This window comes from Podarcis liolepis (assembly GCF_965112155.1).
Source record: "Podarcis liolepis genome assembly, chromosome: 8".
NCBI lineage: Eukaryota > Metazoa > Chordata > Lepidosauria > Squamata > Lacertidae > Podarcis > Podarcis liolepis.
The window spans coordinates 39,668,719-39,684,423 of record NC_139560.1 but is presented as its reverse complement, the minus strand read 5'-3'; the positions used below and the strand labels follow the sequence as shown (position 1 = coordinate 39,684,423).

At 40.9% G+C, this 15,705-nt stretch overlaps 1 protein-coding gene and 1 long non-coding RNA gene across 13 annotated transcripts in view; one reads left to right on the top strand and one right to left on the bottom strand.

Annotated features, from left to right (window-relative positions):
* Positions 1-5,485, top strand: part of LOC310713624 — an 80,431-nt gene extending 74,946 nt beyond the window's left edge. Inside the window, exon 7 of the long non-coding RNA XR_014529347.1 lies at positions 5,369-5,485. This is a non-coding gene — a long non-coding RNA (uncharacterized lncRNA). The remainder of the gene's footprint in view (positions 1-5,368) is intronic.
* The window catches only part of ST18 (ST18 C2H2C-type zinc finger transcription factor), a 190,846-nt gene that overhangs the window by 41,221 nt on the left and 133,920 nt on the right, over positions 1-15,705 (bottom strand). For all 12 annotated transcript variants that reach the window (XR_014529337.1, XM_083517879.1, XM_083517880.1 and 9 more), the window contains 4 exons: positions 11,774-11,952; positions 5,155-5,943; positions 2,384-2,518; positions 20-110 (listed from right to left, as the gene is read on the bottom strand). Coding sequence is in view for 11 of the 12 variants with exons in the window: in XM_083517879.1 (XP_083374005.1) it covers positions 20-110; positions 2,384-2,518; positions 5,155-5,943; positions 11,774-11,952 (1,194 nt within the window). In the remaining variant the exon portion in view is untranslated. The remainder of the gene's footprint in view (positions 1-19; positions 111-2,383; positions 2,519-5,154; positions 5,944-11,773; positions 11,953-15,705) is intronic.

Sequence of the window (15,705 nt, the reverse complement as noted above, 5' to 3'; positions counted from 1 at the left end):
GTAACAGACTAGGATTTACCTTCTGTGAGTGTTGCGGTTGCTGTTGACATGTCCTCTTCCTGTACACCCAGGAGTGGGGCACTTTAGAACATTTTCATGCATTGCAAGGACTAAAAAAGAGAAGAAAATAGTGACCCAAACACATATCATCATGACAGTGCAATTCCTCACTCAAAACTTGGAGACACTGTATAGAAGTTATGATCACATGGTTATAGTCATAAAAGAAAACTAAGAATTTTCTACATGAACAAGAAGTTCCAAATGTTTGAGCCATCATGAGCCTTCATGGAACTGTGAACTCCATACATCAGGGATAGCAACCCTGTTATTTTCTATATGGTCATGCATCTCTGGAGGAAGGGGAGATGGCAGGCATCTCTGATCCTGCCAAGCTTGTTGGGTCCTTCAACCTACTTTAACCTTGGTGTCAACCTCCCACCACTAGCGGAGGAAGATGAGTGTGGTGGGAGTGCACCGCCCCTGGCAGCCCAATCCTGGTGGGGTGCCATCGCGGCTGCCCCCCCGCCAACGATTGGTGCCATGCCTCTGCAGGCAGCGTGTCACGCCCCCAGGATGTGCACCACGCCCCCAGGATGCGTGCCAGCCCCGCCCCCGCCTGCTCTCTGCCCCCTGGTGCCGGAGCATGAAGCTCTGCCACTGCCTCCCATCATGTAAGCACATCAGAGGCTGGTGAGAACAACTCATGTCCCAGGATAAAATATAGGTGCACCCAGGCCTTTTCCCCCCTAAAAAAATGTTTAGGGGTACTCTCATTTTGACTCAAGAAAACCACCATTTTATAGTTCGAATCAGGAAAAATAAATACAGTAAATGGACAAAAGTACAAAGATTCACAAAATGTTTAGGGGTATGCGTACCCCTGTATCCCCCAGAAAAAAAAGCACTGGGTGCACCTTCTCACAACCCCCTCAAGCAGCAATATTTTACTCCAAAAGTCATTTCAGAAGTAAACTGCTGTCAGCCCTAGCAGTGCGGTGTGTGGTAAAGTGCTTTGTTCACTTGATTGTGCCTGCTGCTCCTGAGATGAAGTACTGCCACAAATGACTACTGTTTGGGAAGGTAGGTGCTAGGGCACCCTGAGGAGCCAGGCTTTATGGCTGGGGCACATAACTCAGCTCATTAAAGCACCAAGGTTTTCCCCAGCTGATCTCCAAGTCACTGTTTCTTGATAGTAAGTTCCACTGATTTCAATGCAAGCAGACTGCACAAATGCATGTGCAGTTTATCTTTTTTTAAAAAGGGGGGGAGGGTAATAGTGCCACTGGAATAACCTTAGATGGAAAATGTTTGTTTTGAACAGTGTTGCTTGATGCTGGTGCGAGAACACATTCAACAACAGTGACAGATCTAGGTTCTGTAAATGGAGTGTCAGGAACATTTGGCCCTCCAGATGTTGCTGGATTACAGCTCCCATCATAACTGATCACAGTTGATGCTAACTGAGGCTGATGGGAATTGTAGTTCAGCAACATCTGGAGGGCCAAAGGTTCCACATCCCTGCAGTAAATGTATATACACATGTGTGAGAAAGAGTGAGCAAGTAAGAGAGCTTAATGAAAGGCTCTGAAATAATGAATACAGCTCTGAAAGGCTGTATGCAAGTATTTAAATCAGGAGTAGCCAACTTGGTACTCTCCAGAGGTTGTGGAGTACAGCTCCCATTAGCATTAGACAGCATGGTCAGGGATTATAGGACTTGCATTCCAAATTACTGGGAGGGCACCATGTTGGAAACCCCTAGTATGAATGAATGAATGAATGAATGAATGAATGAATGAATGAATGCCATGTAAGAAGCCATTATACAATTAATTGTACAATTGTATAATACAAATAATTGTATTATACATTATACAATTGAATATAAATATAGATGGGAAACGGCTATGTATTGTGAGTACTTATCTACTTTTAAAAATTTTCACTTATGATCTTTTTCTTTTATTTCTTTATTCTTTCTTTGTTCTTTTTTTCTTTTTTCTGATATCTTATCTTTCATTTCACTGCTTTATTGTGAATTGCATTTTATAGAGGTATAAAAAATAACTGTAACTATGAAAAGAGACAAAATATTCTCTAATTTTTCCCCTTGGTTAGATGTATTTTCTTTTTCTTTTGTATTTTCTTTTGTTGTGAATATGTATGTTTTCTAATTTGTAATTAATAAAAATATTAATAATAAAAAAAAAGCCATTGTGACTTCACTCTCAGCCAAGTAGCTGTATAAGTTCACAAAGCACTACAGCCACGCTACTAAGAGGCCAGTGGATGGAAAGAGATCAAGAATGCAGAAATGACCACAGTCCTCAAGGAATCACACACAGTTTTCAGCTGTAAATTATAAAGAAATTGTACTTACTTTCAAGTGGCACTCTAACTTTATGTGGACAACCTGAAAGACTGCGGTGGTGTGGATACAGTCCCGTCACATGCCCTGTGCCATCACATCCTGGAATGGGACATTTGGTCTCTCTCTTTTCAGGCCTAGGCAAATCTGCAGAAAATAGCAATGAAGTCTTGTCACCTAGATGGAACATTGCACGCTCTCTCTCTCTCTCTCTCTCTCTCTGTGTGTGTGTGTGTAGAGGGAGAGAATGGTTTTAAGAGGCAGCGGTTCTCTGTCAAGGTGCTAAGTACACTAAAATCCTACACACATTTTAACATTCTTAAATCAATTATTTTAAGCAAATTGTTTAAACTGAAGGTTTTGTAATGGCAAATATATTTGAGTCATGAGAAAGAAAATTGGAAGCATCCATGAATGAATAAATAATAATAATAATAAAATATTTGGAGAGCCTTGAATATTAAAAGATTTTCCAGGGGCAGGTATCAGAAAACAAACTGTTCCTGGTAAATTGGGACAGCTGAAAAAATGTGAGCTAAGGTTGTCACATATTGTCTATGTTGATGAGTAGTTGTATTTTCTCCTTATATGTTGTATAGCTGTTTCCTTATATATCTAATCCACATAACAAAAAACTAACAAACTTAAGCACAGTGTATCCATTTGCAATCAGGGCAACTGTGATATTTGCAAGTAGCTTGCAAATAGATGTGTTTATAGACAAAGCCACAAGGAAAGGTTGTGTCTGTGTTTCTTAAGTTTTTCTCTTTGTAGCTTCCCTGATGTGTTGCTTCCCACCTAGTTTAGCCAGTAACTCATTTTCAACCATTCTTTATGCTCTTGCCTTCATAACACTTTATGGAAAAAAGACCATCAGATAAAGCATCATCAAGGGCTCAACCTTCTTGAAGAAAGCCCATAATTATTTTTCAAGGCTTCCAGTTCAGGGACTTTTCTAACCTCAGTCCAATGAAGGGGATATATCTCTCAAGAGTCTTGCTGTATGTTTCTGGCTCTCATCTTTATCCTTCACATCCTATAACCCAGCAGCTTTGGCTTCACCTAATGTTCAAGACTGGACACAGTGGGATCTTCCTGTGCTCATCCCATTTCCAAGTCATCAATGCCATTACTAGCCACTGCAGGACATAGCCAAACCAGGAGAGTCTATGGGTAACTCAGCATCAGAGAATAAACACCCTCCCTGATGCTGATCACACCATTGGTTTAACAAGGCTCATACTGCACAAGAAAGCATGGCAGCAGGGGCTAAGAAGACATTGGCTGCCGGAAAAACAGAGAAATATTAGGAGAACTGGCTATGGAATGGGGAGAGGAAGAGAATTGGAAATCAAAAATGTTCAACAGGACCTATGTGGCCACATGGGAACCTGCTATTCTCAATAGGGGGTTATTTACTCTTATTATACATAGACCTGCATCACCTGTTAAGTTATGTAAAGCTATCTAAATATAATATATAGAAATAATACAATATGAGATATTTATTTAATTAAGTACATCCATTCATTCGCTGGGTTTTTCCTAAAGTATCCTCCCTTTACTTAACAGTTTGGTATTCTAAATACGGAGGCATCATTGTTAAGCTAAGATCAATATAGTGGTGAGTATTAAAGTCTAACTAGGAACACTTTGAAATTCATTTTATCTGCAAATGACTCTGACTACTAGGAGCTGAATTCATTCCATTGCACCCAGTACAAATCTACGGTATCATATGTTTCTATTTATTTATTAATTAAATTTCTACACCACCTTTCATTTGAGAATCACAGGGTGGTTTACAATAATACATAACATAATAACAAACAAAAACTGTACCCCTCCCCCCGGTATAAAAGGCCATAGTTTGTTTAATTAATTAGGATTGTTTTTGCCTGGTACCTAATGATATGTAATGAAGGTGTCAGGCAAGCCTCCCTGGGGAGAGCATTCCACAAATGGGGAGAAACCACAGAAAATGCCTGGTCCTTTGTTGCCACCCTCTGGACCTCCTGTGGAGGAGACGCACAAAGAAGGGCCTGAGATGGTGATCACAGTCAGTTCATATGAGGAGAGGTGGTCCTTGAATTATTGTGGCTCTGAGTTGTTTAAGGCTTTATAGGTCAAAGCCAGCACTTTGAATTGGGCCTGGAAAGTAATTGGTAGCCAGTGCAGTTGCGCCAAGATTGGTATTCTATGCTCAAACCATTTTGCCCTAGTGAGCAACCTGGCTGCTGAATTCTGCACTAGCTGAACTTTCCAAACTATCTTCAAAGGCAGTACCATGTATAGCAAGCACATTGCAGTTCTTGGATGTGTATATGAAACATTGTATGGAAATTTTGCTAACTCTCACAGTGTTTTCAGACCACAGCAGGAGCACAAACACGTAGGGTTTTTGGGTAACTGCATACCATAATTTTTATATTATTCTGTCAGCCTGAACAACCTTATGCATTCCTCACTGAACCACATAGTCCAGTGGTTTCTCACTTGGGAATTGCTGTCTCCTGGCAGTGACATCACCGCAGTGTACTAAATGGTGAGCTACCAAAGCAGGGTAGCAGTAAGGTCAGGGCAGTTTGGGAACAGCAATGGAAGTGCCAGATTGGTTTTGCCCCTCTGCCCTACCAATATACTATGCTGGAATTCAATTGGACACCGCTGCCAGGCCAGGTTCATGGCAGTCACTTCTCCCAGCTGAGCGTTGTTGGTGTGGAGAAATTACCAGCTGTCTACACAAATGCACAATCCACTTTGAACAAGGAAAGTGAACTTACGTTTGTTGTTATAGATTGGTCTACCACAAAGATCAATCACTTTGGCTTGTCTTCTTTCACCAGCAAGATGCTCTAGTAAGAACCTGTCCAGTTCTTTGTAGGTGCTATGAAAGACATGGCCCTGCTCTGCCTGCAGAGCTATTGCTCGTTCCAGCAAGCTCAAGTTATGTTTTGTTTTATCCAAGTCAAATGACATTTCTGTATTTTCTGATAGACACTCATCTTCCTCGCTGTCTGGAAATGGATTTTGACTCCTGTTGCTGAACGATTCAACATGTGACTCCTGTGATTCTTGAGGCCCTGTATCTGAGTCACAAATGGTTTCAGAGTTGTTGAAATCTGCTTCTTCAGTTTTGACCCCTGGCACTTTTAGGACATCTTGCTGATTACATCCTACAATATATGTTGTATTTAGAGGAAGTTTGACGCTTATCTCTTCAGAGAAATTTGAGGAGCTATCCCATTCATTGTCCAGAATTTCAGAACTACTTTCATTATCCTCAGAGGAGCAGAACTGTGGGTCTGAAACACAAATTCTGTCTTTTCTTACTAATGAGTTAATCATGTAACATTCATCAACATTGTTATTCTCCATTTCTAAGGACTTTCTGCTACTGTCACTCAGTTTATTATTCTCTGGGGAGTCTGGAGTTTCTTCCTCTGTTTTTTCAAAGTTAATTAAAGATTTGGCCATTAGGTCCTGGTAGCTGGCATAATTGTCCGTCATTTGATCATTTTCTTGCACATCCAAATTAGGGGTAGCTTTTGCTGGTGTTATATTAGTCTCTTCTAGAGGCAGGAAAAAGAGAGAAAAGCACAACATTAAAATAAATTCCTTCTTCTTTGACCATAATCCACAAGCCACTTATTTATAAATTAGTCTCATTCATATTAAGTAATCTAAGATGATAGGTTTGCTCAAGATAAATATCTGTTTTATGAACATGAACTAGAATCGTATTGAGCAAACATGCTCTGTAGTACAGCAAACTTCCCCAACCTGGTTCCCTCCAGACTATAATTACATTGTCAGTATGCCTCTGAATATCAGTTACTGGGAATTATGTGGGTGGAATGCTACTGTGCTCAGGTTCTGCTTGCATTTTTCCTATAGTGGTACCTTGATTCTCAAACACCTTGGTTCTCAAATGTCTTGGTTCCCCAATGCTGAAAACCCGGAAGAAAGACGTTTTTCGGAAGCCAAATGTCTGGTGCAGCTGTCGGCTATTGTTTATAGGGCACCTGCACCAATTAGAAGCTGTGTCTTAGTTTTTGAACATTTTGGAAGTCAAACAGACTTCTGGAATGGATTAAGTTTGGCACTTTTGTTTTTGCTATTGATTTTGTGTTTTTGTTTATGCTGCTTTTTCGGTTAGTTTGTTTTTGTGACTGTGTGGAACCCAGTTCAGCTTCTGATTGATAGATTGTGTGAATGGATAAAAGCCCCCAATCCAAACAATGACTATCATCAGTGCAGGTAAGAAATTTTTTAAAATTTTTTGTTATCTACAATATTGTCTTCTTTATTTTATAGTACAGTACATTGATTATTGCTTTCATTTTATGGATCAATGGTCTCGTTAGATAGTAAAATTCATGTTAATTTGCTGTTTTAGGGGTTGTTTTTAAAAGTATGGAACAAATTAATCCATTTTGCATTACTTTCTATGGAAAAGCATGCCTTGGTTTTGGAATGCTTTGGTTTTGGGATGGACTTCCGGAATGGATTAAGTTTGAGAACCAAGGTACCACTACATATGCACTCTGAGAACAGGATGTTAGACTAGATGGGCCACTGACCACATCCAGCAGGCTCCTATGTTCTTAATTCCCATCATTCCTAACCATCAACTAAGGTAGCTGGACCTAACGGGAGTCATACTCAAAAACATCTGGAGGGTGCCAACTTGGGGAAGGTTGCAGTAGAGCATACTTAAAATATATACTATAACTGACCAATTCAAATTTTTATTTATTTATTTATTATTTGTACCCCGCCCATCTGGCTGGGTTTCCCCAGCCACTCTGGGCGGCTTCCATAGAAACCAAAAATACAGTAAAATATCAGAGATTAAAAACTTCCCTGAACAGGGCTGCCTTAAGATGTCTTCTAAATGTCAGGTACTTATTTATCACTTTGACATCTGATGGGAGGGCGTTCCACAGGGCGGGCGCCACTACCGAGAAGGCCCTCTGCCTAGTTCCCTGTAGCTTTGCTTCTCGCAATGAGGGAACCGCCAGAAGGCCCTCGGCACTGGACCTCAGCGTCCGGGCAGAACGATGGGGATGGAGACGCTCCTTCAGGTATACTGGGCCGAGGCCGTTTAGGGCTTTAAAGGTCAACACCAACACTTTGAATTGTGCTCGGAAACGTACTGGGAGCCAATGTAGGTCTTTCAAGACCGGTGTTATGTGGTCTCGGCGGCCGCCCAGAATGTTGTGAATATACAGAGCAGATTCATGCAACAACTGTGCAATCGTTTCAGCATGTACCCATTTCACACATGAACACCTTACAGTAGATAGAACTTTGGCTGTGACTCTGGAACATGCCTAAAGTATCACACAACTACTTTACTACATGACTCTCTTGTGTTTGAAGCTGGCATGTTAATTTAAACATTACAAGAAAAAGACACGTTGCCTGTGTATGGTTTGGAATATCATATATAACAAAGTCCTTGGATGCTTCTGCACTAAATGTACTTGTGAAGCTGCTCCTAGTTTCATTGACATCAGTGGGGACATGTTTCCAAAAAGTGGGCCTTTAGTTCTACCATAGTCTGAAAAGCTATGAGGGAAGACGAACATAGTTCCTGCAGTGACTGAACTGCTTATTCCTCCAGTATTCTAATGTAGTTTGAAACATGTGAGGGCAGAATAAAGCTATCCTGAACCCAGCTGAAGGTTTTGGTAGTATTATAACTTTATGCTGAAGAAGAATCTCCATACTGGGTAGCAGCTTCACAGCGCCATACAGTATTCCCATCCATTCTCTCCCTTCTGTTTCAGACTACAGTGAACATGCAAAGATGGATTGATGGCAGTAGTGGCCCTGAAGTTAGGGTAAGGTATCTGCTCTTCACTGAGGAGGTGTTGACTTGCTGCTGTGATGAAACAAAGCTTTCAAAAATATCAGATAAATATAACATTGTCACCTACAGTTGCATCACTTGCTTTTTAAACTGCTCTTAGTGTTTTATTTTAAATTGTTGTAACCCACCCTGGAGTATTATGAAGGGTGGGTAGTAAATAAATAGGAACAGGAACAACAACAACAACAACACAACAACAACAACATTCCTTCTCTTCTTCATAGATTTTTTAAAATATATAAAATGAATGCTCTGGGTCACTTTTGGTTTAATGAAAGACTGTAATTCTGTAGCTCACAGGATACATGTTAGAAGCAGTCATGGTAGTCATAGAACTAAAGAATATATTAGATCAGAAGGGAGATTATTTTTTTTTTTAAAAAAGTAGATTTCTATTTTTACTAAAGGATGGCAAAATACGGATGTATCTTGTGTTAAGAAACAATTTTTTCTTTGAAATCACAGCAGGAAACAGAAGGTAGTAAAGGCTACTGGAAAGGGGTGTCAAATGCTGAAATACAATAAATCCTTTGTGTCTCATTTAGTTTTCCCCCTAAACATTTTCCCCCCTGACAAGGACACTCCAAAATACATCTCCATCATCTTTCTTTCTGGTAATTATCTCCCTAAAATCAACACTGGTCTGCCAGGATCAAGTAAATATTACCATAGTAACTAAAAGCATTTTTGGATGAAAGGAAGAATTTAGCCACAACACTAGCCCCTTCAATAATGCTGATTATAGGGTGCATTCTTTAGTTGGGATGTATTCAACATAAACTGGAATGGTCTACGTTTTACTTCCTAGAGGGGGGAAAATTGAGATAAACAAGCTTATAATAAAATAGATAAGACAGTCTGGTTCTTTGCAGAATCCATGTCAGACCAACTCCGGGTTTAAATCATAAATTAAATATCATCTAAAAATGCAAATGAAGTTTTGTCTCAACAACAGTGAGCTATTAAGAGAAAGTGTAAAGGGTTATCATAATTTCAAAGTATTATCAACTACAGAAAACAAATAAAAAGCATTTTCAGTGAATATGTCCAATTCATTGAACTATTCTCTCAATCCACTTAACTACCCACATGTGTACAATAATGATTTATAGACATTATACCTAATTATGCATATTTGGGCTATGGTGGAGTGCCTAACAAAAGCTCTAGAAAGCAACAATTACCTCTGTTGCTTAGCTACATAGTTTAAAATATTCCTATTAAGTGCAGATTATTGTGGAAAGGAGGAGGAGACACAAATGCACATGTGCCACCACAATGCATTTCACTTTACGGCTGCCAAACTGTTAGCATTCTGGGTCATTTCCAGTTTACATAATTGTTTGGTTCAACTGTTATACATTAAAGGAAAATATTTATTAGTTCTTTCTTGGAGCTTTTCTTGGGCCCTAGACCGGAAGATGTGGCCCTTTTCTTGAAATGTTTTACCATGCACTCGTTTTGTTGGTGCATGACTTGTGCCACTCTGAGGCAACTTTATTTCTGCTGTTATTTTTAGAAGTTCCACCAGAATAGATTGTTTTTTTCTGCAACAAAAACAGCCAGTAACCGCTCGAGGTTTTTACCCAACATATAGATGTCCACTGGCAGAGGAAGAGGAATGCAGGGAGAGCGCACCGCCCCTGGCAGCGCGACCCCAGTGGGGTGCCATCGCAGCTGCCCCCCAGCTGCGCTGGGCACCACGCCCCTGGAGGCAGCACACCACGCCCCCAGGATGTGCGACACGCCCCCAGGATGCCCCCCGGTGCCAGAGCATGAAGCTCTACCACTGAGCTAGGTGTGTGACACCAGCCAGGAGGCATAATCCCATTTGTCCTCTGCACACTAGGCTGTAAAATCAAAGACAGGTAGGGAAAGAGTGTGGTTTGCCCATGTGCCAATTCTCAGAAAAAGGTGCTCATAGCATTAGACATTAAGATGAATAACTGGAAGCATGATTCCGAGCAACGTGATCAGGTGATCTCACCCCCAAATGAACAGGCCAAAAAGTAACTTTTCTAGGGGGCAGATTTGAAATATATATATATATATATATATATATATATATATATATATATATATGAGAATTTTCTTGAATCCAGTCATCAAGATTGATTGACTTGACATATAGAAGTATTGCGAGCCTAGACAAAATATTAATATTACTCACGTATTAACTGCTTGTGTTAAATGTTGGGAAACAAGAAACATTAAATAATGCAGAGAAAGAAGCTGCTTCTCTCTCTCCCCCCTCCCCCGGTATGGTTATAATAGTGGCAGATCTCCTGAGCGCATGTGTTTTTCAAAAAGCTAGTGGACTGTAAGTGTGGATGGATTTCCTCCATTCTTAGTCATAAGCCTTCTGTGGATTGGCTGTGCCAAAAGTTCACCTTTCTTCATTTGTGTTTTCAGCACAGTATTGTATAATTAATTTCAACTGTGGTGCCTATGCAATTTACTCTTCCCACAGCTTTCCAGCTTGTTCTTCCGTGTTTATTAAGGTTCAAGAGTGGAGCTTGCCCTTCTGTCCTCCTGTTCTCTGCTATGATTTTTTCCTCTCCACAAAAGTATTGCCCATGAGCAAATTGGGCGTGTGTCGTCCGTCCCCCCCAATTTCTTTCTTTCCATACAGTAGTGTGCACATTAGCATCAATAATCCTTTTAGGCAGCGGAGAGCTAATACAACCTGAAACTGATATGGATATTATCACTTAAAACTAATGCTGACCCAGATTTTAAGAAAAGGGGATTAAAATCTGACTTGATACCTTTGGTTGTCATTGCTCATGCTAGCTGGGACTGATGGGAGTTAAAAGACCAACAACATCTAAAGGGTCACAAGTTCAGATCAGTGCTACGCCTACTCAGAATTGACCCATTGAAGTTCATGGACATGACTAACTTTCACTAATTTCAGTGGGTCTACTGTGAGTAGGACTTAATTGGCTACAAACCATATTTCTATTTATTTCTCAGTCTCATTATTCACATTTTGTCCAAATGATCTGCCTTTTATTGCTAGTGCCCAGTGAGATTATTCTACCCTTTGTTCTCTCAGGAGCATTAGCTTAATAATAATAATAATAATAATAATAATAATAATAATAATAATAATAATAATAATTTCATTATTTGCATCCTGTCCATCTGAATGGGTTGCCCCAGCTACTCTGGGCAGCTACCAACATATACATTAAACATTAAAAAGCTTCCCCATCCAGGGCTGCCTTCAGATGTCTTCTAAAGGTTTTATAGTTACTCATCTCCTTGACATCTGATGGGAGGATGCTCCACAGGGTGGGTGCCACTACTAAGAAGGCCCCCTGCCTGGTTCCCTGTAGCTTTACTTCTTGCAGTGAGGTACCACCAAAAAGCCCCCGGAGGAGGACCTCAGCATCTGGGCTGAATGATGGGGGTGGAGTTGCTCTTTCAGGTATACAGGGTCAAGTCATTTAGGGCTTTGAAGGTCAGCACCAACACTTAGATGCTTTTTACATTCATCTGGAGCCACTAATCTTTGATACCTGCTTTGAGATCATTGCTGTTGTCTTGCAGGTCAGTCTTGTCCTCATTTTCCCCTTTGCCTTCTACACTTGGACTGTAGTGACGGGGTTTCATTAACAGAGACTTCCTTTTGTTGACTGGAACACCCAAAATCTGCTCTTCAGCTTTTCTCTTCTTTGCCATGGAGCTTTTGTAGGCACTACAGTTAATGAGAGGAGAACATCAAGACAGGAAGAAATGATTGTAAAATACATTGCACAACTCTTTTGTTTTGTTTTCATGGGGAAAAAACAAAAATTATGTGGACTAGTATAATAGCAGTTCTAAACAGCTGGATCTTTTGTGTGTATTTGGTTTTAGCTGTTGGAGCTAAAGAGCGCAAAACACAGATGAACCCCTCCACACCATTCCTTTTCAATTGCTACCAAAAATCTGGATACATATATTTTTAAAGCCTGAATCAACCTTAATCTTGAGTAAATATATGCTAATATAAATATATGCTAATCTACTCTGTTCTGGACTAGACTATATCCACCCAGGGGATAAGAAAAGGTGTATAGCGGTTTGCTAATTCCCTGAAATAAAAAGAGCTGATGTAAAAATTGCGCTACCAGTTACATGTGTCAACTTTGTCTGTTCCCTTCTTTCCCTGTAAAAGGCTTTTGCCCCGCAACAGCAGAATCAACTGTGTTGGAATCATGGCCACCATTTTGCATTAACTACAATACAAAGTACCTAGAGGAGTTAGGGGGCATTGTCAACAGAGTGTAGGGGAAAATAGTAGCCACCACAAAAAAGGTGGTCAGTAAATAAAATTCTTCATAGTGGTCTCCCCCTCCCCCAAAAAAAGAGTAAGGTGAGAAGAAGAAGATCTCAGGGGAGTTTTCTGGGGGGAAATGTTTTCTGATAAATTTCGGGTCCCCATTTCTGTTCCAGAGGACTGAAAGAACCCCCAGAATAGATGTAGGGGCATACAGGCGAAAGAAAGGGAGAGACCATTCTGCTGCTCAAGGCGAAATCTGCTTAACACGATGTTGAATACAAGTCATGGCACTCCACCTTAGACTAACTGTATCAAGGGGTTGATGCAGAGATTGGATGGATCCAGTCTCTACTGGTGGCATACTCACAGGACTGAGTCTCCTTTCATTCCTTGTCTGTATACCTAACAGTTAGGCATAGACTGTGTTCGCTGGAACCAAACGTATTGCTGGCAATGTACAGCTGTACTGTATCTCACTTTCCACAAGATTATGCATCTCGGTCAAATGGGTGTTAACAAAATCTCCCAGTGATAAGCATTGCCTGGATGTGACTATGTAATAAACTCTGTTTTCTGAAAACTCTGTTGTCACCTGCTGCAAAATTCTTCATTCTCTCTTTTTAATTTTTGCATAAACAATAGTCATTGTCGGTGGTTCTCTCCCAGTTATGCAATATGAATAATAGCATTTATATTATATCTGTCACAGATGAAAAACTGCATTTGTGGATCAGTGTAATCCACTCATTGGTTGCTGGACCCCAGCTCCCCTAGGGAGCATGACAAATCTACATGATGCCCCTGGTTACCAGATTTTGCATTTGGCTCATTGATCTAGCTGAAAGATTTGCAAAAATCCCTGTCTCCAGACAGCTCCCTGTTGGTTACACATATTATGAGGCTCAACAGCAGAAATTAATCCTTCCAAGGTAACTTATGTGCACTAAATTGGCTCCAATTGTGATTGTTTTGGATGGTAGCATATGACTAACTTAAGCTTTTTGCTTCTTTTTTTTAAAAAAAGCATTTTGGCAAGGCATCTTCTTGGCAACTCACCATTGCAAATATGAAGGACATGGAAACAAATGTGAAGATCTGCACTACTGAAGAAGTTACAGTACAACCAATGTGCATCTTAAATTGTGAACTCGCTTGATCTGCCACAAGGCTGCACAAAGCACAAAACCAATATGACGGATACTTTCCAACCCCTCAATTTAAAATGGCTTAGGTTTATGCAGCATATTTATCTGTTGTAACAAAGTAGATGCTGAAATGCCACAATGTGGTAATCATAACAATATGGTAATACTATCTGGTGTACATATTACAGGAGTATGCAGAATGCATGTGAATAATAATTAGCTACTACCAAAATAATTAAAGTCACACACCAAGATTTTTTTCTACATATTCCTTATGCACACCATTTCACTCTAAACTTAATTAAATTTGTTAGTTGCTTTGCTTTGCCAGTTAGGTTAGCAAGTTGAAACAAGGCAGTGGATTCATGAAAGTGTGGATACATGAAAAATATTTGTAACATAATTAATGGAATGTTTAAACAGGTGTCAGGGATGCGGGTGGCACTCTGGTCTAAACCACTGAGCCTCTTGGGCTTGCTGATCAGAAGGTTGGCGGTTAGAATCCCCACGACAGGGTGAGCTTCTCTTGCTCTGTCCCAGCTCCTGCCAACCTAGCAGTTCAAAAGCATACCAGTGCAAGTAGATAAATAGGGAGCGCTGTGGTGGGAAGGCAAACGATATTTCTGTGTGCTCTGGCACTCATCACAGTCCTCTGTGCCAGTAGCAGTTTAGTCATGACTCGGAAAGCTGTCTGTGGACAAACGCAAGCTCGCTTGGCCTAAAGCGAGGTGAGCACCACACCCTATAGACGCCTTTGACTGGACTTCAAAGTCTTGAAAGTTCAACTAATTTTGGGCCTCATATTTCTAACAGGGTTCAGCAAAGAGCCCCACTTCAATTTATCCTGTGGCATCTGGATCGGGGAGATTGACCCAGTGCCACCCATTCCACCCCAGATCCTTCCACAAAACAATTTAGGGGTGGGGATTTTTAAACCCTATATTAACAAAAAGTTAAAATAGGGTTTTTTAAGAGTCTGGGAATGAGCCAGCACTGTGCAGGACTGGATCCTTCCTGCAGGACAGACTCTTGAAAAGCAGCACCCACACCCTATAGGGGTGTCTCTACTCAACAGGTTTCAGGCAGAAAACAGAGCTGTAGCCCACCTTCTCCTGAGAAGATGCAGCTGCAAGTCAGGTATGTCTTGGAGCTTTTCCTGCAGTTTTCCACCCTGCCTGGCTCTCCTTCCTGCCTGATGCCCTGCCCCCTGACACCCAGGGGGCCCTGGGCTCCTCCAACAAGACTCACAGTGGTCTGTGTGCACCCAGCTTGTTCAAGGCCCAAGGTCCTCTGAATACATGCAATTTGGCTCAGGATCTGCAGCTTGGCTGATTCCCCAAGTTCTAAACCAAATCAAAATTCTCTTGAGGTTCTAGTTTGTGCACATCAGGGGCTGCTCATGGAATTTGATGTTAGGCCAACTTAAGCAAAGCTTGAACTGGGCAGACCTCAAGACCCTCTAGAAACACATTGGAGTCTCTGGACTGGTCTTATATTCCCATTCAGATAGGGTTCTTCTATTCCTACATCACAGTAGGCATCATTTTACTCTACCCCAGATAGCATGTGGGCAGGATGTGTGCAAAACAAAATGACTCAATTTCCTTCCATTTGTGAGCATATTTTTTTAAAGGAAAAAAATACATTGTTCAGTCTCATCATTTTAGTCACCCCCTTCTGTACCTTTGCAGCTCTACAACATGCTTTCTACAGCTGATCAAGTAAACACTCACAGCAATATAACAAATAATGCTTGAGAGAAAGGGGAAGTACAGTGGTGCCCCGCAAGACGAAATTAATCCGTTCCGCGAGTCTCTTCGTCTTGCGTTTTTTTCGTCTTGCGAAGCACGGCTATTAGCGGCTTAGCAGCTATTAGCGGCTATTAACGGCTTAGAGGCTTTAAGAAAAAGGAAACAAACTTGCAAGAACTCGCAAGACGTTTCGTCTTGCGAAGCAAGCCCATAGGGAAATTCGTCTTGCGGAACGACTCAAAAAATGGAAAACTCTTTCGTTTTGCGCGTTTTTCGTCTTGCGAGGCATT